The 23,394-nt window shown below is 32.0% G+C and overlaps 1 protein-coding gene across 1 annotated transcript in view; it reads left to right on the forward strand.

The window, feature by feature from the left end:
* Positions 1–19,453, forward strand: part of LOC117178508 (pectin lyase-like) — a 21,051-nt gene extending 1,598 nt beyond the window's left edge. The window contains exon 2 of the mRNA XM_033369933.1: positions 18,443–19,453. Coding sequence (XP_033225824.1) covers positions 18,443–19,453 — 1,011 coding nt within the window. The remainder of the gene's footprint in view (positions 1–18,442) is intronic.
* The last annotated feature ends 3,941 nt before the right edge of the window (positions 19,454–23,394 follow it).

Consider the following 23,394-nt stretch of genomic DNA (forward strand, 5'->3'; position numbering starts at 1 on the left):
ATAGAGCTCCAAGGAGATTATGTTGAAAAATAAAAAAAAAATTTACCCAAAAAAAATTGTTTTCATACTTCATTCTAAGGACTTATTGAACTACCCTCGTAAATTCAGCAAAACTTCGGAACTCCTTTTTACATCGTAAGTCTTTTTACATTCTCATCGTGAGAAGGTATTAGATTTGTGTAAAATTTAACCCTCCCCCCCCCCACAGTTTTTGTAAAATGTCCACGTTTTGTTAGCTAGCCATTTTAGATAAAAATTCAAAAAGTGGGCACATTTTGAATATTTTTGAGACCACTTTTATCAAAATTCAAAAATTCTCTGTGCGGTTATTCATAGTATTCATGAAGTCGAACTATTTATCCTTTATACTTTTTTCAAAAAATCAAAAATTACCACAGTTACAGCATTTGCAAAATTCCAAAAAACACACTTTAATGAACATTTTATGCTAAATAACGCGCTCTATGAAAAAAGTCAAAAAAAGAAAAATGTTGCTTTCATAATACCCTACGAGATTATCATAACAACTTTTTAAATTTTCTTGAAAAATCAAAAATTCAAATTTTGACAGCATTCAAAATAATAAAAAATCCAAAAATTACATTTTTCGGCCAAACTTTGCAAAATACTGTAAAAGATAAAGACACCAAAATTGTGCATTTAAAAATATCTAAAAATTTGTTATCGACCACTTTTTGATAGAATGCGTATTTTTGACTTTAATGATGAAAAACGTCATTAACAATAAACAATAAAAAAAATTTGGCTGCTGCGTGGGCACTTTCTTACCAATGAATCCAAGAAAAGGTTTTTGCGAATGTATCTATCTGTATGCCTATCTGTCTGTCGTTATGTCTGTCTATCTGTGAGCACGATAACTTTTGAAAAAAATTAATCTATTAAATTAGCTATTCGTACACTCTTTTAGTGTCCTAAGCTAAATGCCGAGTTCGTTAGTCAGACATTTTGGATAAAAATACTAAAAGTGAGCCCATTTTTAAAATTTTAGAGTACACATTTTTTCAAGATTATAAAATTATGTGTACAGTTGTTCATAGTACTTGAAAAGAAAAATGTTACTTTTCGTTAGCCCTACAAGATTATCATATTAACTTTTTGAATTTTTTCGAAAAACTCCAATTTTGACCGCACGATAACTAATTAAAAATCGAAAATTGCATTTTGCGGTCAAACTATGCAAGATAGGAAAAAAAACGAGAAGACAAACATTGTGCACTTAAAAAATATCTACAATTTGTTATTAATCACTTTTTTATAGGACACGCAGTTGAGAGATACGCACATTGAGAATACTAAAATTTAATTTTTAGACACACGACACAAGCTAAGCCAAAATAATTAGATAACATTTTTTCACCGAAGGTAGAGCAAAAAATGTTTATAAATGGTTTTTTTTACATTTTCATCAGATAAAGTATTAGACATGTGTAAAATTTAACAACCCGCCCCTCCCATCCAGTTTTTGTGAAATGCCCACGTTTTGAGACCCCCTAAATCCTAAAAATAGGTTGTTACGAATGCGTATGTCCGTCGGTCTGTCTGTATGTATTTACACCTGTCTGTCTATCAACACGATAGCTTTTGCAAAAATAATTCTATTAGATTGGCCTCCAGTACTTTCACTAAATGTCCTAAACTAAAGGTTAAGTTCGTTAGCCAGTTATAATGGATAAAAATTCAAAAAGTGAGCGCCTTCTAAATATTTTTGATACCATTTTTTTTAAATTGAAGAATTCTCTTTACGGCTATTCATAGTATTTAAAAGGTCGAACAATTTATCTGATGACTTTTTTCATCAAATAAAAAATTATGAGAGTTATAGCATTTACAAGATTCCAAAAGAACACACGAAAATGAACCTTTTAAGCTAATTGACGGACGATATGGAAAAATGGCAAGAGAAGAAAAAAGTTGATTTCTAAATGCCCTAGAAGATTATGATAACAACTTTTTTAATTTTCTTGATAAATCAACAAATAAATGTTGACAGCATAAAAAATAATGGAAAATTCAAAAGTTACATTTTTTCATGCAACATTTTCACAGTATTTCAAATATTCTCAAATATAATAATGCATTTTCAAAAAAAAAAAATATATATATATATATACATATACATAATTTAGAAGTTAAAAACGGTAAGGCTGCTCGCTAGACCGTATGTGTAAAGTTTAAATCATAAAGCAAACATTGGAAATAAGCAAATTCAGTTTATGGAAAAGCGACAAAAGATGCAACAAAACATTGAATAACCAAATTTTTTTAAAAGAATGCACATTTTTTTAAACGGGACAATGAAATTTTGTCTGTTTTAATACCAATGCAAGTTACGAATTATAATAATATACATTTATGAGAATGATATAATATTTCAGGGATAAACTCGAGTGCGAAGCACGAGACTCGTCATGAAAATGTGTTCGTTAAAGCCGAAGGAGCTTTAACAAAGGGGAATTCACAATCACCAAATTACTGTTGTCGATACTTTCATCTTTAGTTTTAAAAAGTCTGTGCAGAAAGATCGAGCGCGAAGCGCGAGATAAATATAATATTGAGCGCCACGCGCGAGAACCAATAGTCGCGTGCCCTAGGTGCGCTCAAACTTGCGAGCGCAGCGAGTCGCGCGCTTTTCTATCCTATCTTGCATAGTTTGACCGCAAAATGCCATTTTGGATTTTTAATTAGTTATCGTGCGGTCAAAATTTGAATTTTTCGAAAAAATTTAAAGAGCTAATATGAAAATCTTGTAGGGCTATCGACAAGTAACCTTTTGCTTTTGAAGTAATATGATAAACTGTAAATAGAATTTTTGAACCTTGAAACAATGTGTACTCTAAAATTTCAAAAATGGCCCCACTTTTAGTATGTTTGTCCAAAATGTCTGACTAACGAAGTTGGCATTTAGCTTAGGACACTAAAAGAGTGTACCAATAGCCAATCTAATAGATTAATTTTGTTTTCAAAAGTCATCGTTCTCACAGACAGACAGCGAGACATAAAGACAGACATAACGATAGACAAATAGACATACAGATCTACACATTCGCAAAAACCTGTTTTTCGGATTCAGGGGGTCTCAAAACGTGGACCTTCTGACAAAATCTAGGGAGGTCAAATTTTATAGAAATATAATAACTTCTCTGATGAGAATGTAAAAATGATTTATTGGTCACGAATAATGTTTTGATATTTGTGTTTTTAGTTAAAATCATAAAAATAGCATCAAAAGCATGGAAAGTTCAATTTTTTAAACCTCATACACGAGACGAAAAAGAAATTAAAAGACGAAAGTAGTGGTAAAAAAGAACCCTGTTTTCATTTTGTAATAAAAATTTCATCTTGCAGTAGCTTTCAAATGTATGGCCAATGAAGAATGCCGCTTCTGAGTTTTGCAGATGAAGTGTGATAAAATGTTTTAAATAAATAAAATGGTCCTGAAACATGTTTTCCAAGTTTTAATTTTTTGAGTCGTTATTTTTCTTCAACTTTTTTAGCATTGTTCTCGTAATTAATTTTTTTCTTTCGATCAGTAAAAACTATCACCATAATTTTTGAATATCTTGTTAAATATGTTTACTCTAAAAAATAAAAATCATTTCACCATTGTAGCATAAATATTGATGAAATTAGCAACAATTTTTATAAACAAATAAAATTTGTTCTCACTTCTCAATTGACTTCAATGCTTTACTTGGCTAATTACAATAGCTCGTTTAATTACGACGATTTTAGTGAAAAAAAATTAGGGAACTCGTTTATCATCAAAAGTTGTCTGTATTTTCGTGATGACATATCGCACACCAAGCCGCGCTGCGTACGATATTCACGTTAAAACGTGTAAGATGCTGTAGGTCGAGACACGCAGCACAGTGCGGCGAATTAGAAAATTAGGGTTCAAAATGACCCAGAGCCTACAATTTTCGTCCGATTCCATCTTTTTTTTTTAATTGAAGTTAATTAAATTCTGTAGAGGCCTATCGTGGGCGATTTTGCTAAAAAGCTTAGATGAAGTTCGTGCAATCTGTTCAATTATTATAAACAAATTTATGAACAAAATCGATTATTGCTGTACATCGAAGCCTAGAAGTTCTTTCCATCACGTTTTCCCCCGCGAAATCGAGTGAAATTAATGTTTCGTTGAAATCAAACACTAAAGTATAATTTTTGTGATTGTCATAAACAAATTTCATAAACAAATTTAATAAATAAGCGCCTATGTATATATAAAATGTATTTTTCTGTGCAATCATTACGTTTCCCTTCAAAAATACAAATTCCATGACAGAAATGGACAATAAAAATATTTACCGTTGTTATAAACAATACTGACTAACAAATTCATTAAACGATCACTCGTTGATAGAAAAAATCAATTTTTTTTGCATAATTGTTCATTTTATCATTAAATTAATATTGTGATGGAGGAAACTGACGTGTAACAATATATTTTATTTTTATCAACAATTCTGCTCAACAAATGCATTTAATAGACGCTTTCAAATGGGAAAAATCTATTTCTTGCTAAAATGTTGATTATATCATAAAAACTAGACTTTTTACGATTCGGTTCCTTTTTTCAAGATAACATTAACTATTAAACCCAAAAAACAGGTTTTTTCTATACGAAAGAATTATTTTAAGAATTTATTGATCATGATTGTTCAAAACAATGAGAAATGATGTTGGATGTCAGTCTATTTTGTAGGAGTTTCATTTTTTATTATATAATCAACATTTCATCAAGAAAGAGATTTTTCCTATTTAAAAGCGTCTATTAAATTCATTTGTTGAGCAGAATTGTTAATAAAAATGAAAAATAATGTCAAACGTCAGTTTTCTCCATCAGAATATTAATCTAGGGATAAAATGCACAATTATGCAGAAAGAAATGGATTTTTTCTATGGAAGAGTGACTTTCAATGCATTTGTTAGTCAGTATTGTTTATAACAATGGTAAATATTTTGGTGTTCTATTTCGGTCAGACAATTTTTATTTTTGAAAGCAATCCTAATGATTGCGCAGAAAAAATGAATTTTATATATGCAGATGCGCTTATTTAATAAATTTTTTATGAAATTTGTTTATAACAATCGATTTTGTTCGTAAATTTGTTTATAACAATTAAACAGATTGCAAAGAAACAAAGCCTTTTCAGCAAAATCGCCTTTGACAGTCCTTTTCAGAACGCACAACCTTTGATGATATTCAAATTCCCTAATTTTTTTTACCAAAATCTTCGTAATTAAACGAGCTATCGTAATTAGTCAAGTAAAGCATTGAAATAAATTGAGAAGTTAGAATGAATTTTATTTGTTTATAAAAATTGTAGCTAGTTTCATCAATATTTATGCAACAATAGTAAAATTATTTTTATTTTATAAAATGAACATTTTCAACGAAACACGCAAAAAATAATAGCGATAGTTTGTACCGATCGGGAGAAAAAAAATAATTACGAGAACAATGCTAAAAAGTTAAATAACAATAACTACTCAAAAAATGAAAATTCTGCAAAAATGTTTTAGGGTCATTTTATTTATGTAAAATTCTAGCTTATCACGTATTCCGGAAGAAAAGTGAAAAACCATAAAAGAAGTACCCCACTTGACAAATTTTGACACAAAAGCTTTTACAAATTGCGTCATCAAACCTCGTTTTAAATTAAAAAGGCGGAAGAAAAAATGTTTATCTAGCTATTATAGACTTTTTAATGACATTATTCGAACCAGGTGCCATCTAGCTTCTTTTGAACCATGGTTTTTGTTTTTAATGGTTTTCATGATCCCGACTGTCCCAGAAACACAAGAAGCAAGGATGCTTCGTAAATTTACCTTGCTGCCCAAGTATGATTGCTGCAATCTTGAAATCTTCACAAGTTTTCCCATGAAGATCAGCATTTTTTTGTAGAAAGATTATAATATAATCATGTTTTTCTTTCATCGAGACATCGTGTCCGACTAAAACTTGAACTTGAAGATTCAAGTTGTCAACGAAAACTGCTTTTAAGCTCCGAGTAGAGGACTCGATGAAAAGTCTCCGTTCTTGATTTTTATAACAATTGGACCTTTGCTTATGCATGAAATTCTTAATATCATGGCAGCAAAATAATGAACATTTTCCAATGACCGAAAAATACGTACGAAAACTTTTATTTTGGTCACGATAAAAATAAACAAATACTACTTTGGATAGCAATTTTTTTCAATATTACTCCTAGATACTTCGACTTATCTTTTGAAAGTCCCAGATCTCTGAAAAGATCATACAGTTCGTCCAGTAAAAGCGCTTCAGGCATATGGATTTTAGAGATAATTCTTCTATTGAACTTCTATTGAAGCTAGAACCATCATCTGGATTGAAAAAATAATAGTCAGCTCTGCTTCTTGGTTATTCCCATATTTTATATTTGTCATATTTAAGATGATTGCTGTCCTTGCTATTTCTCATCTAAAAAACATGCTATAACCAGCGCTGCCTATCGTGTATGTAGCAAAATCAATTCGAGTTATGTTTGCAATCCAGGTTTTTTTATTTCAGAGTTGCTCATTCGTGAAATAAGAGTTTCGTGGCATGTACTGTTTCGTTCATTTTTGTGATTTATGTTCATTTGAAGAAGCATGAGTACTCAACTGATATAAGGAATAACATGCTTTTGCAGTTGTCAGAGATAAACAACAAATTTCACGATATTGTGTATCTACAGGTAGTAACGATAAAGTCAAAGTTCGAAAAAACCTGAGTATCGGCATTTTCAATAACACAGTAAGGCCAAAGTGTGAATCTAAAGCTTATTTTTTTCATTCAGGTTAGTGTGAGTGGTAGCACTGCACAACGTATCATTTCCCTCGAACTTGGGATACAAAACGTAACCTACGGTAAATATTCTAACAGTTTTACGGCAAAAACATTTGAAGGTAGTTTTGCATCCCAACTGAACTCTTTAAATGATTCACAATTATATATTGAATGTTCTTGATGAAAGTGGACAATCAAGTTTTGCAGTTAAGCCTGTAAATGCTTGCTTTGAGTGTTTATTTCAACAAAATAGGAAAGGTTTTCTGTCTAATAAAGTGATCTTTAATTTTTGTTTGATTATTTTGACCAAAATTGTATCCCAGTTTTCCAAGGGTTTCTTTAAGGCTTCAAGTTCAGACGTGTTTATGTATTTGATCAAGTAATAAGCGAAACGGAAAGTCTTTCGAGAGTTAAGGTGAGTTTAGTAGGACTTTCACTTGTGTTTGACAAAGAATTTATGATTGTCATAGCGCTTTTTAAACAGATCCAAAGCCACTATCTAGTCTGCCGACGACAGTTCTGTAGAGGTGATCATATCTGCGGCCTCGTCTTTAAGTGAACCTTTCAGAAGATAAAGTTTTTTAATATTCGGTATTTTATCATTGTCATCGAGGAAAAATTTAGGCAGATCATTAAAACCGAACCAGGTCTCGTAGGATCTACTAAAAATGGGTAAATTAAACTGCGGTGAATTTTTTTTAGAAAAGCAGACGGAATTTGCTTTGCAAAGATGACGGTCCGTTAAGTGGATTCGATAGTTGTTCAAATGAAAATAATTGAATTTTCCCGAATGCGGCATAAGATTGGTCTTTATATTCGTTGAGCTTTCGCGTCCGTAGGATCAGATAAAAGTATTTCTACTTCTGTGTAAAATTGTTTAAATTCTTCAAACTCCCTTTCAAGGTCTTTTGTTCTTTTTTCTAGAACGGGAAAATCACAATAATCGGTATGTCCATCGTTAAACTAAGCAACATTTTTTTTGTGTTGGTGAGTTTTGTTTTAAGCTCATATACTTTTTCAGCCATTTCGAAAGTCTTAACATATAATTAACAAGAATAATATGAATAAAATATTCGAGAGTTTGGAAATACAAATGGGAGAATTGGTGGTACCAAGAAAACTTTAAAAAACTTTAGATGTGCTCCGGAACGGTGGATGCTGCAACATGTGTTGATTCTCGATCTTCCCGGATGAAGTTCCAGTTAACCCAATTTTATCGACAATTTGAAATAAGTAATATCGGCTGCGGAGATCTACACTGCTTTTATTTGAGAGTTTATATGATGTGCTTTTACTCTCACGTGACACTAAATTTGCACTAAGACACAAGATTACGATAGTTTAATTTTATTTTGTTTTGTACAAAATCGGCATTACATAAAGCACAAGATACGACAGTTTAATTTTATTCACTTTTGCATGAGATTGAAATTGCAATAAGCAAGAGAAAAAAATGTTGAATTTAATTTGATTTTGTATGAGATCGAAAATTGCACGAATCACAAGAAACAAGAGTTTGATCGCAACATCAAGTTCACTTAAGTGAAACCATAGGGATGAAGTTTCGAAGATCACTATTTACTTCATAATTATAAAGAAAGTTTCAGTTCAAAATTTACCCTAGTAGTTCCAAGAGTTTTCGCAAATTTTTTAAGCGACGTGATTCGATATATTTATCACACGTGGTAAATTATCTGGTTCGACTGAAAAGAAAACGTTTAGGTCACTCATTTGGTCGTTAGTTTGTTCTTGATGTAACATTTTACAGATAAGAGTAAAATGTAACATGGACTGTATGATTTGTGAAGTTTCTAACAAGTGAAATATAAGTGAAGTTTTTAAAAGCAGTCGAGTTCTGCTCATGGACGAAAATATTGATGTGTGACTGTTGAAGGCAAAGCAAAGAGAAAGATGCCTAAATGGGGAAATTGGGTAAAGTAGAAGAATTCATGCAGTCGATGGTCTTCATTGTTCGAAGAAATGCAAGAAACCAGGCTTAGGGTTGGAACTAAAATCTTTGAAATTAAGCAGTGAAAGATCGGGGTGAGGCCCTTTTAAATGGTCGCTCCAGAATCTAGGTATTCACTTAATAGCCGCAAGTACAAAGTAGAAGGGCAAAGTACAAGGGCTGTAAAATTTTATTACGAAATTTTCGAAGATTTTAAAAGTTGTAGCTAAATATCCATGTCAAGGTTTTATTTATAAATTGCTTTAAAAAACCAATGTGCGTTTCGACCTTGTTGCAGGCCTTCTGCAAGGTAAAACATAACCTAAGTTAAATGATTTAAATAGATGCAATAAACTGGCATACAATTTTTAAAATCTTATAATAAAAGAAGTTGGACAAAATTTCTTTATATTTAGCTGTAGTAATAATAATTCAGCCTTCCAAGACATTAAAAAACATAGAACACCCTTTAAAACACTAAAATTGAAAACTCAAAATGAAGAGGCTTCAATATAGTAATATTGCCACATGTAAAAAACAAAAACAAGGTGTACTTTCTAATTGAAATATAATATTTGGTAATTGTTTGGAGAAGTAGATTTGTTTAAAAACATTATTTAATTATGCAAGCAATTAATTTTCTTAAAATTGTGTTTCGTTATGAAGATACTAGGAAATCCGGAAACGTAACTTCTTAGCCGGTGTATTTACAAACTTTCAATGGTTTTGAAAGGAGTTTAAAGAAGATGATTTTCTTAAATTCTCCTTCGTGGCTTTACTAAGGCTGGGGGATGTGACCTAATCGTAAACCGACTCTCAAGTTCTCTGTGTTCTTTGTAGCAGTTTCGTAATAACTCGAAAAGAGGCCGGTCATGTGTCTCGAGTTTGGGTATAAAGCCAAATAGAAAATTTAAAATTTTGAATATATGTACTTTCTTAAAATTGTATTTCGTTATGCAGATGCTAGGAAACCCGGAAACGTACTTAAATATACGTAATTCATATCAATTTATTATAATTTCACGACAAAAAAAAATTTTTAACCAAAAAACTACAAATAACACTGAGATTTTGAACTAGGGGGGAGGGGGTAACTCTCTTTTTATTATAAAGTCAAAGATTTAGGCCTAAAATAAACACACACAAAAACAAGATATATATATATGTTTTTGGTGTCAGTCTCAGAAGACGGCCGGATGAACTCCCATCTATTACAACCCTGCTAAAGGCTGGTGACCTTGTCAGCGTAAAAACAAAAACACAAACCCAAGACGACTCTCTCGGTTCCAGTTCTGCCCCCCCCCCCTCTCCCAGCCCTCCCTTATTAACTAAAGTTTGGTGGGACTGACGTTACAACTACAATCTCCACCATATGAAGATTTACTACTTAACTTATACATGATTTCTACTCAGAAAATAAACTTATAGCACATAGGTGATGGTTGGGCGTATACTCTAAATAATGAATAATACAAACTACAAAATAGCCTTGGAAAGGACTAGAACTTTAATTGGCAAAAGGCATGCACACGGAAAATCTAAAGGCCATGTTTCAGGCGACAGATGCAGATATTTTAGGTGTGTCTGAAACAAAGAAAAAGGGATGTGAAACTAAAGACATAGAAAACGTCGTGTTGAAAGGCGGATTTGCCATATGGCCAGGAGTAGACAGTGAATCACATGGTAGACAAGGAGTAGGTCTGATTTGGAATGAAAGAGCAAAGCAGCATCTCACAGACCATGATTTCGTATCTCCCAGACTGATGTGGGCGAGAATGAAAGTAGGAATCAGAAGACTATTTATCATAGCTTGCCACGCGCCAATTGATAGTGATCCCAGAGAAGTAAAAGACGCCTTCTGGAACACTTTAAATGACACAATAAATATTTGCGAACATGAGGAAAGAATAATTCTACTAGGAGACATGAACGGATGAGTGGGCATTCAAACTCAGGATACAGAAAGAGTACTAGGTAATTATGGGGATCCAAGGACGAACTATAATGGACATAAATTAGTTGGTCTATGCTTAGAAAGGGGTCTGTTTATTACAAATACTTGGTTTAGGCATAAAATGATCCACATGTACATCTGGTCTAAAGGAAATAGCCGCAGTATAATTGATTTTGCTGTTGCGGATGAAAGACTAAGAGAGTTAGTTAAAGAAAGAAGGGTCATGAGGGGTTCTGAATGCAACACCGATAATTACCTTCTGATCTCGAAAATTAACTAAGAACTGGGATAAAGAAAAAAAAACAAAGAAAACAAAACAAACGCGAATAAAAATTGAGAACCTACAGAAACCGGATACGCGAATAGATTTCAAAAATAAGATAATCAAACGCATAGATAGCGAACATGGGAGGAGCTTATGAAAAAAAGGTATAGAGGGCGCCTGGACAAAGTTACGGGAAATCATTGTTAGATGTGCGATTGCATGTCTTAGCAATGAGGAAAGAAATAGACGTAGAAATTCTCATAGAAACGAAAACAGGATAGTTGAACGATTTGTTAAGGAAGCTAAAAATCCAATTAGAGGTGAAGAAGAGAAGAAAATATCACACGACTTTGAAGGAAGCAAAAAACTGCTATATAAAAAAATGAAAGGAAACAAAAGTACAGAATTTGTCAACATGAGAAATAGTAGGAGGGAAATAGTATATGATGCAGACGGAATACTAGAGGTTTTCAGATAATATTTTAGGAGACAATTCGGAGATGAAGCTGTAGGAAACTGCAACTGCAATGTTGAACACGATGAGTTAGAAAACTCAATTCAGGAAGTTTGTGTCACTGCGGCTAGAGATATAATTAAGAACTTGAAAAACGGTAAGGCTGTCGGGGTAGACTGCACTAACGCTGAAATGCTTGAACACACACGGTGGCGAGTACATGCCACATAGACTGTGCGAAATGATAAATTTATGTTTCGAAATGGGAGACGTCCCAGGCGATTGGAAAAAAGCGATTATCGTACCAATATACAAAAGAAAGGGAGATAAAAGTGACTGCAATAATTACAGAGGAATTAGCTTATTAAGTACAGTAAGTAAAATATACTCAAAAATACTTATTCGTAGGGTAATGAAAATAACAGAAGCAAAGATTTGGGAAGTCCACAGTGGGTTTTATGCTAGGGAGGTAATGTACAGATTAATTATATACCTTAAGGCAAATATAGAAAAAAGTTTGAGAGTAGAAAAAAAAGTTTTCTATGCATTCGTTGACCTAGAAAAAGTTTTTGACAAGGTAGGTAGAAGTAAACTTTGGAAAGTCCTGAAAGAGTATGGAATCAATTAATGGATCCTACACGCTATAAAAACAATATATACTGGTAGCAAAGCCAGTATAATGGTGAATGGGAAATTGAGTGACTGTTTTTTGAAACAGTAAGGGTACATAGGTTAGCGTTCGCAGATAATAAGGTTGTAATGGCACAGTCAATCGAAGACTTACAATGAATATTGAATAAAATGAATGCAAGCATGAAGAGCAAGGGCCTCAAAATTAACGCAAATAAAACGAAATCTACGGTGTTCGAAGAAAAGAGGGAGAAAACGCTATGCAATATTTTATTAAATGAGGAGAGAATTGAACAAGTTGATAAGTTCGTATACCTTGATAGCTTATTTGCTAGGGACGGGAAGATAGATGAGGAATAATATGAGCGCATAAACGAAGGTAAGAAGGTTATGGGTAGAGCAGGTCCCCTTATCAGTAGTAAAAATACATCAAATAGAGCTAAAATGGCAATACATAATTCTATTTTTATACCGACTGTACTATACGGTAGCGAGACATGAATTTATCAAGAACAAGATAAGAGTAAAATTAATGCAATTGACATGAGATTCATGCGCATAATATGCGGGAAAACTCTAATGGACAAAGTAAGTAACGAGATAATTCTAAAAGAATGTGGTGCAGAAGAGACGCTAGTGGACACATGGGAAAGAAATCGGTTGAGATGGTTCGGACATGTTGAGAGAATGCCAAATGAACGACAAACGGAACAAGTGTATCTAGGTAAAGTAAATGGCAGAGTGTCCAGAGATAGACCGCGGAAAAAATGGTTAGAATGTGTAAATGAGACCCTAGTTAGAAGAGATATAAGAAGCCACAGAAACACGATAATCTGCATGAAAAAATGCATGGACATAAAAGAACCTAAAGAAGTATGCCAGGACAGAAATGTATGGTGGAAAATATTTAGTAAAAAGTCTGTTAGTAGAGCGAATGACGCCTGAAACAAAAGACCTTAGCCACTAATGGACCCAAGTGGGGAACCTTACATAACGAGTTTGTGAGGAACTTAACTTGGGATGATTGCTAGAGCGATTGATCAGGAATCTGGGTCGGCGCAGTGTTGCGGAACGAATGTGTTATTTACATAAATAACACGAGAATTCTGGATCAATCTGAAAATTGTCTATCGCTTCCCCACATTACTCCTTTCCCCACCGAGTCAGTCACGCCTACCTCGAAACGGACATGGCTTAATGGTGTAATAATATTTTCAAAGTTTCTTAAAATTGAGACAAAGGTGTCCCCTTGTTCTCAAATTAATATCCCCTCCTACTTTTTGTTAAATAATTATATGATTTTTATACATTTATTCTAATGCTTAACAAATTTATATTTGTTTAAGTCATTTTTATTTGCTTACGTACTTTTCTTGATAGCTTTAAGAAGGAATAATATAAAATAGGATACATCCTATTATTTTGCTAACTGTATAGAGTATAGAAATAATGTATTAAACATTTTTTGATCGTTTTAACAAACATATTTTTTTTTAACAATTACTTTTTCAAAAACAGTTTGAAATTGTATTTTATGAATTAAACAAAATATTAAATCATTCAGTTTGTTTAAAAAATATAAAAATTGTTAATATATTCTTTCTGTACACTATACAGTCAGAAAAATAACTGTATGTTTTTCATTATATATTATTTTTTAAAAGTTTTTGAACAAAATCTTCTTAAGCAAGTAAAGATTTTTCAAGCAAATAAAAATTTGTTATTCGTTACAAGAAATGTATGGCAATTATGTAATTATTGGATAAGAAGTATCATAGTATACCAACTTGAGAAAAAAGTGGACATCTCTGTTTAAATTTTTATATATTTTGAAATTGAACAATTTGAATTATTTAAATAATTTATCATGTTTTTGTAAAAATGTAATACTCCAAACAATGACTCACTTTTATATTTCATTAATAACCCAGTGGGCACCGGGACGTTGTGAAGACGTCCTTAGAACATACCTCTATGTCATATGATTTGACGTCTTTAAGACATCCTTTGGATCTTTTTATGTCTTTAAAAGATCCTCAGGATATCATTAAGACGTCCGCCGAAAAACGTATATAAGCCAATTTTAGGACTTGCGTGCCAACAGGGAAAACACGATTTTTTACATTTTCCGAAAAAAATAATTGTTTGAATAAGTTGCAGTTGTTTAAACAATTAAAAATTGTTTTTCACTAAAAAAAGTTGTAGTAAAATTTAGTAGACGTGTCTTTTTAAAAAACTGTAGTTATTTTAATCCAAAATTATGGTAAATATGACTAGAAAGTTCTAGTTATTTTAAACTCTGGTTGTGTTTTTTCTGGTTAAATATATTCTAGTTAATACTTCTGGTGAAAGAAGCGTTGCGATCTTGTTTTGATTTCCAAAAATCTGTCTTTTTTCTCAAGTCGTGTTGCTGGACGCTCGATAGTGGGTTACGTCGCGCTTCGCGCTCAGACATAATTACACCTCGCGCTCGGATATTTATTCTCTGCATTTGGAATGTTTGAATAAAACTTCATGAAAAAGATCTCTTTCAGATCGCAGAATTTATATGCGTCTTCATATTCTGAATTGTCTACCTAATTAAGTATAGTGAAAGCTTAAGTTTCTGAAAGGCTCTGTAGGCTTTTAGGTACACATTCTTATCGTGAAAATCATGCTGTGCGCTCGATTTTCGATAGACATTTGAAAACAGGTTTTGATCATTTTTTTTGTAACTTTTGTCGTTTTTCCACAGATTTATTATTTTTTATTTATAATGTTATTTTTCACGAATAAAACAAAAAGTACGCGTCTTATCAAGAAGTGATTTCTAACGAAATTTCATATTTTTTTAGAATCACAATTTTTGTTAATTCATCTTTTACCGTATTTTCCATACTTTGGCCGAGAAATGTAAGTTTTGGATTTTTCATTATTTTATTGGCTGTCACAATTTGAAATTTTGATTTTTGAAGAAAATTCAAAAAGTCGTAATGATAGTCTTGTAGAGCATTCAAAAATCAACATTTTTCTTTTCTTGATTTTTTTTTTATATCATGCGTTGTTTGGCTTAACATTTAAATTTTCGGTTGATTTTAAAAATTTTGAAAATGCTATTACTTTGAGGACGGACGGACGGACGGCCAGACGAAAAGACAGACAGACGCCATCGTAAAAAATTGATTTTCGGATTTAGGGGTTCTCGAACGTGGAGACCCGCTGAAAAACAGTGGTGTCAAATTTCGGACAATTCTAATACTTTCTCAATCATTAATAGGGAGAATGTAAAAAATTGCGCTTTATTTTTCTACATACCAGTGCTACAGGAACACTTTCAAACGAAGCACATATTCTTTGGGTGTCTTTAAAAATATTTTCTAAAATATTAACACTGTCGACAATAAATGAACAATGTAAATGTTCGAGCATTTTATAAATGACCAATTAATCTGCATGCATTTGATGAAAAATCACGAACAAAATAGACTTAACGAGTAGTTTTAAAAAGAAAACGCATCAACAATATGCTACTTTTTATTCGAGTTTTATATTTATCGCCATTTATTAAGACATACCAATATCCACATATGGATTATGAAGAGACGAAATTTCAGCGAAGTGGAACATAGCTGCTACACTCTGTTGTCGAAAAATATTTTTAGACTGTTTTCTTTGGCAAAACGAAACATGTGGTCTATGTAATTTTAGAGGAGGTTAGGAAGAATCCATGAAAGTAGAAGAGGGTCGAAATTCAATAGTCGAAAATTGATGTCTACCAGAATATCTGATTGAGCTTACCAGAACATATGGTTAACTTTACCAGAATATCTAATTATATTGACTAGAACGTTGTATTCTGATTTTATCATAAAAGTGTCTAGTAAAGATGTCTGCTTAACCTTACCAGAAATTCTGGTTAAATTTACCCAAATTTCTTACAAGATTAACCAGAAAATTTTCAAACAGAAGCTTCTGATATTTTCAACCAGAATTTCTAGTGAGAGCATATTTAGCTCTCTATTCTAGTAGAATTAAATAAAATTCTGGTTGGTTGAACCATACAATTTTTGTTGATTGTAAACGTTTTGGTAGATATTCAAGTTGTAAATAAGTAATTATTTGTATGGAAGAACATGACAGACAGTTCTGGAAATGAAGAATAATACGTAAAAATGTAGTTTTAGGAATACTTGGATCATATCTGGTACGCTGTAGGAAGGGGGGAGGGTAACGGTTGGTTACAAATAAAAGTTATTAGTATGGTTTTATTTACTGAATCCACTATTATTTTTATATAACAAATTGTCCTTAATAATGATAATAACGGTCGACATTTTACAGTGCGGATCATATTCCAATCACTGAATATGTATAAATAACGTGATATAGGAGATTAACAAAGGTGTACAAAGTAACAAGAGAAAATTTAGAAACGTGCCAAAACTTGAGAAAAGAAGTTTGAAAACAAAATATACATTAAAGAGCAAAGATGAATTTGAAAAAATATATAATTGAAAGAAAATATATGAAATAAAAATAAATTTAGGTGTTGTGACTCAACAATATTAAAATGTTAACAGTTATCGAACACACAGGTGTTGATAAGCATTTCTTGAGCTTAAGCAATAAATATACAAGAGCTCCAATATAAAAGCAGTTTCAGGGCGTGCATCGCACTGGCCTTGCTACTAAATTAGTCCCTCAAAACATAAACAGTCAGGGTCGCCTGAAACGTTTCCAATTGGAATGTCTAATATAATAGATTGAGCACCCGCGCTGTGCCGCCCTTCCGAGGCAACAGTCACAAATGCTCTCGCCCTGCCCTTCAGAAACTACGCAGGCCAGCAATTCTAGGAACTACTAAATCAGGCCCTCTTAAATTAGAGCTCTTGTGCACTTATAGATAAAAATGTTACAAAATACAAATGGAAAACATATTTATTTTATATACTATTTACAATTTCTAAATCACTACAGCACATAGTATAGTATAATTTGTTTCAATAAATGCACATTTAATACATTTTTTAAATATTACTTAAAATATTCAATTCTTTTTATATTATATTTTATTTTGGACAATTAAATTGATTCCAAGCCCAGTGGGAGACACAAGGACAATGATCAAGGACTAGAGACCTATCCTAGGACAAGCTTAAAGAAAATGGTCTGCTTGACCTTGTTCTGTTAGCCAACACTGGCAGTCAAGTAAGCCAGTGACTGAATTCTGGTGAGCCCTGAACTAGATGCAGAAAAAACTTCCGGTAAATATCGTACATTATTTGTCTACCTCTTATCGCCCCTTTAAATACTTTCGACAAACACAAGCGTCAAGTGAGACGAGGCCCAGACACTTGACTAAATAGACAAGGAGTTGGGGTAAACGTCATACGTCTAGGCAAATGCCGATGAGTGGGGGTAGGCCTACAGGCGGCCCATAGTTGTCAATTATTACTGAGAGCAAACACCAAAAATTTAAATTCTTGTATTTGATCGAGCTTCGTGTATACCAAATCGAGGGAAATGCAGATTATGATCATATTGATTTTGGTAAGATTATTCAAAGCATCAGAATCTTATGTTTATAAGTTCCTCAAAAATCTTCAAGTATTTTTTGTGTAATATTTAATTATTTTATTTGTCATGAATTATTTTTTATAAGTGTTTTACTTGACTTATTATTATTCTTCAATCTAATATTATACCCTTTTAATTTTGAAAAAATTGCTCTCGGCTAATTATGAATAATTGTATTTGAAATAACTTTAAATCGTCTAATTCATAAAACTTCAATGGCAAGTGTGAATTAAAACTAAATATCAGAGGTGTCAAATTAAGAATACTCTGAATTACGCAAATTCTGCGTAGAGAGGATGTGCTGCGGTAAGTAGATTTAGAACTTGCGACATTTGGAAACGAATTCTGGAAAAAGGAAAGACCAATAAATTATTTAATTACTTCTCGAAATTTGTATTATCCAAAATCCATTCCCAAAATGTTTCAAGACAATCAGTGTTTTCAAATACTTCTAACATTAAGAACTTTATCTAATAAGCTTTCGATGAAGTTAATCTATGCAAATTATAATATTATAAAATAAAAATGTAAGTGGGACGATGGTCGTGGGGGCTAAAGCGTAGGCTTTGGACCCACTCCGTCGAATTGCGGGTTCATTGGCCGCCTCGCACTCTGGAAGAGCTTCTTAAGGCTGTTGCTCTTGGTGGTTCGGAACCCACCTTAAACTGTAGGTCGCCCTCCCACCACCAAGTAAGTTTGTGAAGTGTGTGTAAAGGAATAGGGAAGAAGGTGCAAGAAAAATGTAAACCCTTAGGGGACACATTTGAAGCTTCTATTCCAAATCAAAATGTAAAATATTTTTTTTAATTTGTTTGCAGGCATTTTTTGCAGGACATGCTGTACCAGGTGTTAAAGGACATAATTCAGAAGGTGGTCCACGAGTTCCCTATCCAGATAAAAAATTACTTGGCATGACGGGCTTCGCAGCAAAAGGTCATACTTTTGGAGGCTCAAAGGGAAAAGTGATTTTTATCAAAAATCTGCAGGAGTTAAAGAAACATATCGGTAGTGCAGTGCCTGAAACTTTGGTCATAGCTGCGAATATAAATGCACCGAAGAAAGAAAAAATAAGTCTAGGATCTAATAAGTCTATAATTGGGTCTTACAAAGCAAATCTTCTCAACAACATATATTTTAAAGCAGGGTATAAGACAAAGAACATAATCTTTCAAAATTTACTTTTCAAACACAACCAAAAAAATATTGCCAACGATGATATACAATTATATTTGCAATCAGGTGAACGTTATTGGATAGATCATTGTACCTTTGACGGAGGAAAGGTAGACCTTAAGGATTTAGGAAAACTTGTCTCAATTGGACCTGTTAATTTCGTGACAATTAGCTATTGTAGGTTTGTACACCATAATTATGGTTTAATACTTGGTTATCCAGAGGATCATCCAGCTTCTGGAATTAAATATAAGAATTTGCCGCAACTTACAATGAAGTTTAATTACTTTGAGGATATTAATGCCCGAGCACCAGGTTTGATGCGCTATGGAAGGTTCCACGTTTATAATAATTTTATTACCAATTGTCGCCTAGGTTTCACCATTGCTTTTGACTGTCACATTTTCTCAGAAAGGAATGTTTTTACTAAACCTCGGCAATTCGCCCATGTACTTGATGATAAGGGCAATGGTTCTTTCAAAGACTCTGGAAGTATAGCCGTGCCGAAAAGTACCAAGTCTAAGGCAAATAAGTGGCATCCTAGTGGTGACTATAAATACAATGTACACACAACAACTTACACTAGAAAATTTTGTCAAAGATCTTCGGGCTCTCAGGTCAAAAAATTAGAATTTGCTTCCAATGACCAACGTTAATTATTTAGAAAAATGTATGAGTTATTTAATGCAAGCTTTAAAAATGATTTTTGAGGAAAATATTTTCTTCTTACTTTTTTTTACATTTTTCTATAATAATGTTACTCTTCTAATTAACTTATTGCATTTTGTAATTGGCACACCATATGGCGATATCTTATAAAAAAATGTGAAACAGCTTAAACAAACGAATGTGATTGGTAAGGCATATTAGAAAATATTATTATTTTCCTTAAAAATAAGTGAAAAAAATTTTCATTGAATTATGTACAATGATGGTAATGTGAAATAAAATAATTCTACACATATAAAAAAATAGTAAGAAAATAAAAACAATAAAAATAAGCAACATGTCCGATTTTTATTTTTTTTTTTTTGTAAGTTTGCTGATTAAAAAGTTTCAACTTAGTCTAGTAGGCGTATTTAGTTTCGAAAATGATTTTCCCTTTATAACACGACCTGAATGCACATTTTAATATTTATTGTCACTAAAAAATTGATTTAAAGGTATCAGGATTATTAGTTATAATTTATAGAGTTTACTAAGTTTTCGTTTTTTTGTAACTCACTGAATAGACTAAATTTCAAAAAGGTGCTATTTGGAAATATAATTACCTTGAACTTTTTTCGAAAAAAGATATCCTTAGAAAAGGTTTTGTGTAAGAAGCATCTAAATTTCACGAGTTTTCCCAATTTAAAAAAAAATTTGTTATATAGTAAAACTTCTCAATATATAAAGCGCATCTTTTTTTTGAATTATAACATTTACTGCCTTAATTTGAAAATACACCGTTAAGTGAAAAAAATCGAAAATGTCTTCTTGATACCTTTGGAATCGTGAATAAAATTTACACCTGATTACCAAAATAATTTTGTTAAATTGTAAATAATCTAAAACTAATTATTGTCTCTTTTTTGAAAAATTAAGGTAAATTAATTAAATAAACATGAATTAATTCCGCAAAAATTCCTATTATTCGTCATTCATGAAATTTATTCAATGTTATAACATTCTTATTCATATTCCGGGTTAAAAAAAACTCGATCTTCAAATTGTTGAAATTTAAAATATCAATATGTACTTAGCTGATTCAAAAGACATTAGAAACTGGCTGTGAATTCGATCTCGGATGTTTCCACCTTGTTTGTATCAATAATTATATGGTGCTTATTTTAAGAGCACTTTGCTTCTCATTGACAGTAGAAATTGACAAAAAATTCAAAATAATACAACAATTTTTTTAAATGTTAAGATAAATCAGACAAATTTAGTTTCGGATTTGAAATGGTAATTATTAAAGCTGTGAAAGGAAAATGAGAAATTTCGTCGTAACTTGTCCCATTCCAAGATTTATGTTTTCTATTTACAAAAATTGTCCTAATTATTTTATTTGAAAATTTATGATAAAAAAGGCTTCTCTGTTCATGCATCAACTTTTAATTATGTCAATGAGAAAAGTTTTTCTATTTTAAAAAATTTTAAATTATTATAAGTCAATATATGTGTCTAATCAATGAATCCTTTCTGTTCTTTCATAAATTTTGAATTCTGTTGATGAGAGAAGTTTAACTGTAAAAGAACATTTTTTAAATATGATCCATTGCCACAGCTTCCTTGATCTTTAAAAACATTCATTAAAATTAGAGGTCAATCGATTAGTCTCGAACGAACACTTCTTTTATGTTCTAGCATCAACTTAAAATTATTAGAATGAGAAAATTGTCACTATAAAAATCGATTTTGGATATAATATAAATGACTATAACTTCCTTAATCCTGAATAAAATGTATTCATTTTATAGGCTGATTGATTCTTTTTGAACCAAGGAATCTTTTATATTGTTACAGCCACTTTCAATTATATTATTGAAAAAACTTTAACTGTAAACACCGATTTTAAAATAATAAAAGGAATGTAAAAAATCTCAATAAATATTTTTGGAAATCCTTTAGTCAGTTTCGAAACATAAGTTGTGAAAATCAGCCCTAATAATTCCATTAATTTATCTGCAACTATTTTCAACTTGTGTAATCAAGTCACAAAATCAGTTTTAAAATGAGCTCATTAAAGACAATTATATAAAAAGTTAAAAGAAATGCTGAAAATAGAAAAGAAAAAACGAACCCACCTTTAATTTCAATCTATGACAGAAAAAGCTGATCCTTTTGTTGTTTTTGTCCATATATCCAATAAGAAACGAAAAATCTTCGTTTCATAATTATTAATTCGAATATTTTTGAATACATTCACTGCATCCTCATAGACAACTGCCAAATTCAAAGACACTCTGTATACTTACATGTGCTTCGCTTTCCTCCCCTCGACTTTAGCATCATAGAAACAAGATTTTAAAAGAAAATGTTAAAGAATCACACTTCGATGAATGTGCTTACAATATTTTCCTAATTAAAACATGAAATTTTCTTTAGGCCTTAGCCAATAAACAAAAGCTATAATTTAGGTAATTTATTTTTCAATAAAATTTTGTTATTTCTTATTTTGCAGCAAATATTTAGAAATTTATTTTTATTCAATGTCTTGTGAAGTATTGAAGATCATTTTTCACAATACGAAAAAAGTTTCAAATCCTGGATATTAGTTATCGCAACATGTGATCAGTAATAATTAAAAAGAACATTTTTCTTCTGAATATTAGAATTACTACAGCTGTAATTTAAGTTTTCGGTATCAGGTGTGGATATTCTGATGATCTTCCTCAGAATACTATTATTGAAGTTACTGAGAGAAATGCTGTCGTTTATAGAAAGTATTGTTTACAATGTTTATGAGCACTCACTGCTGCATGCTTTTTTGGTTATGATTACCAGGCCTGGAGGTCAGACCATGTTTATTATATGTTTTGGGGTCGCTGAATCTCAAGCCGAGGTCCAAAAAATTCCAGCAAGTCAGGGTTTTGACATGACCTCAAAAAACCTCATGAAACTTTTTTTCTGAGTCTGGGGGTCAGACTCCCAGTGGGCACCAAATTTGGCGACGTCTTTACGACATCTTTACGACATCTGTAAGACAACTTTACGACATCCTATGTCCATGTCGTTTCGCTGTCTTTGCGATATCGTAAAGACATCGTCACATCATACGACTTATTTACGATATCGTAAAGATACCTTAACGATATGGACATAGGATGTCGTAAAGTTGTAATGATATCATAAAGATGTCGCCAACCTTTGTGCCCACTGGGCTATGTTTACTAAATGTTTATGGGGTCGCTAAATCCGAATTCACAGTCTAAAAAACTCAAGCACCTAAGGGTTTTGATTTTTAAAGAAAATTGTGAAGTTTATACATAAGGCTAAAATGAAAACGTTGAAGCCTTAAATATCTGAGATTATGAGGTATTTGGAAGATTATCTCAAAACCGTGACATACTGGGGTGTTTTGGACCTCGAATTCGGATTCAGTGCCCTCAAAACCATTGAATAAGCCTGGTCTGACACCTGGACTCGAAAAAAAGACAAATTATGAGGTTTTTTGAGGTTATGTCAGAGCCCTAACGTGCTGAAATTTTTGACCTCGGATTCAGGTTAATAAACCCAAAAACCCTATAATAAACATAGTCTGAACCCCAGACTGTGAATAAAATGTCATGAGAGTTTTTCAGGTGATATCAGAACTGCTGGGGTATTTTGGACCTGGAATTTGGATTCAGCGAACCCAAAAACTTTTAGTAAACAGGATTCAACCCTTAGACCAAGAAAAAGAGTTTTTTTGTGTGGCTGTGCTGTTAAAAAATGGTTATAACGGATGCAAAATTCGTTATGGTAATATAATTCCAATGTACCTTTTGTTTTTCTTCTTTAAAGCTTATTTTTCTCAATATTATATGCGCTTTATTAATCTCATCAATCTCACGACACAAACGTACAGAATAATTCACAATTCCTTATCAGAATTCTTTTGCTACTGTTCGTGAAT

The sequence above is a fragment of the Belonocnema kinseyi genome, chromosome 8 (genome assembly GCF_010883055.1).
Source record: "Belonocnema kinseyi isolate 2016_QV_RU_SX_M_011 chromosome 8, B_treatae_v1, whole genome shotgun sequence".
NCBI classification, from domain to species: domain Eukaryota; kingdom Metazoa; phylum Arthropoda; class Insecta; order Hymenoptera; family Cynipidae; genus Belonocnema; species Belonocnema kinseyi.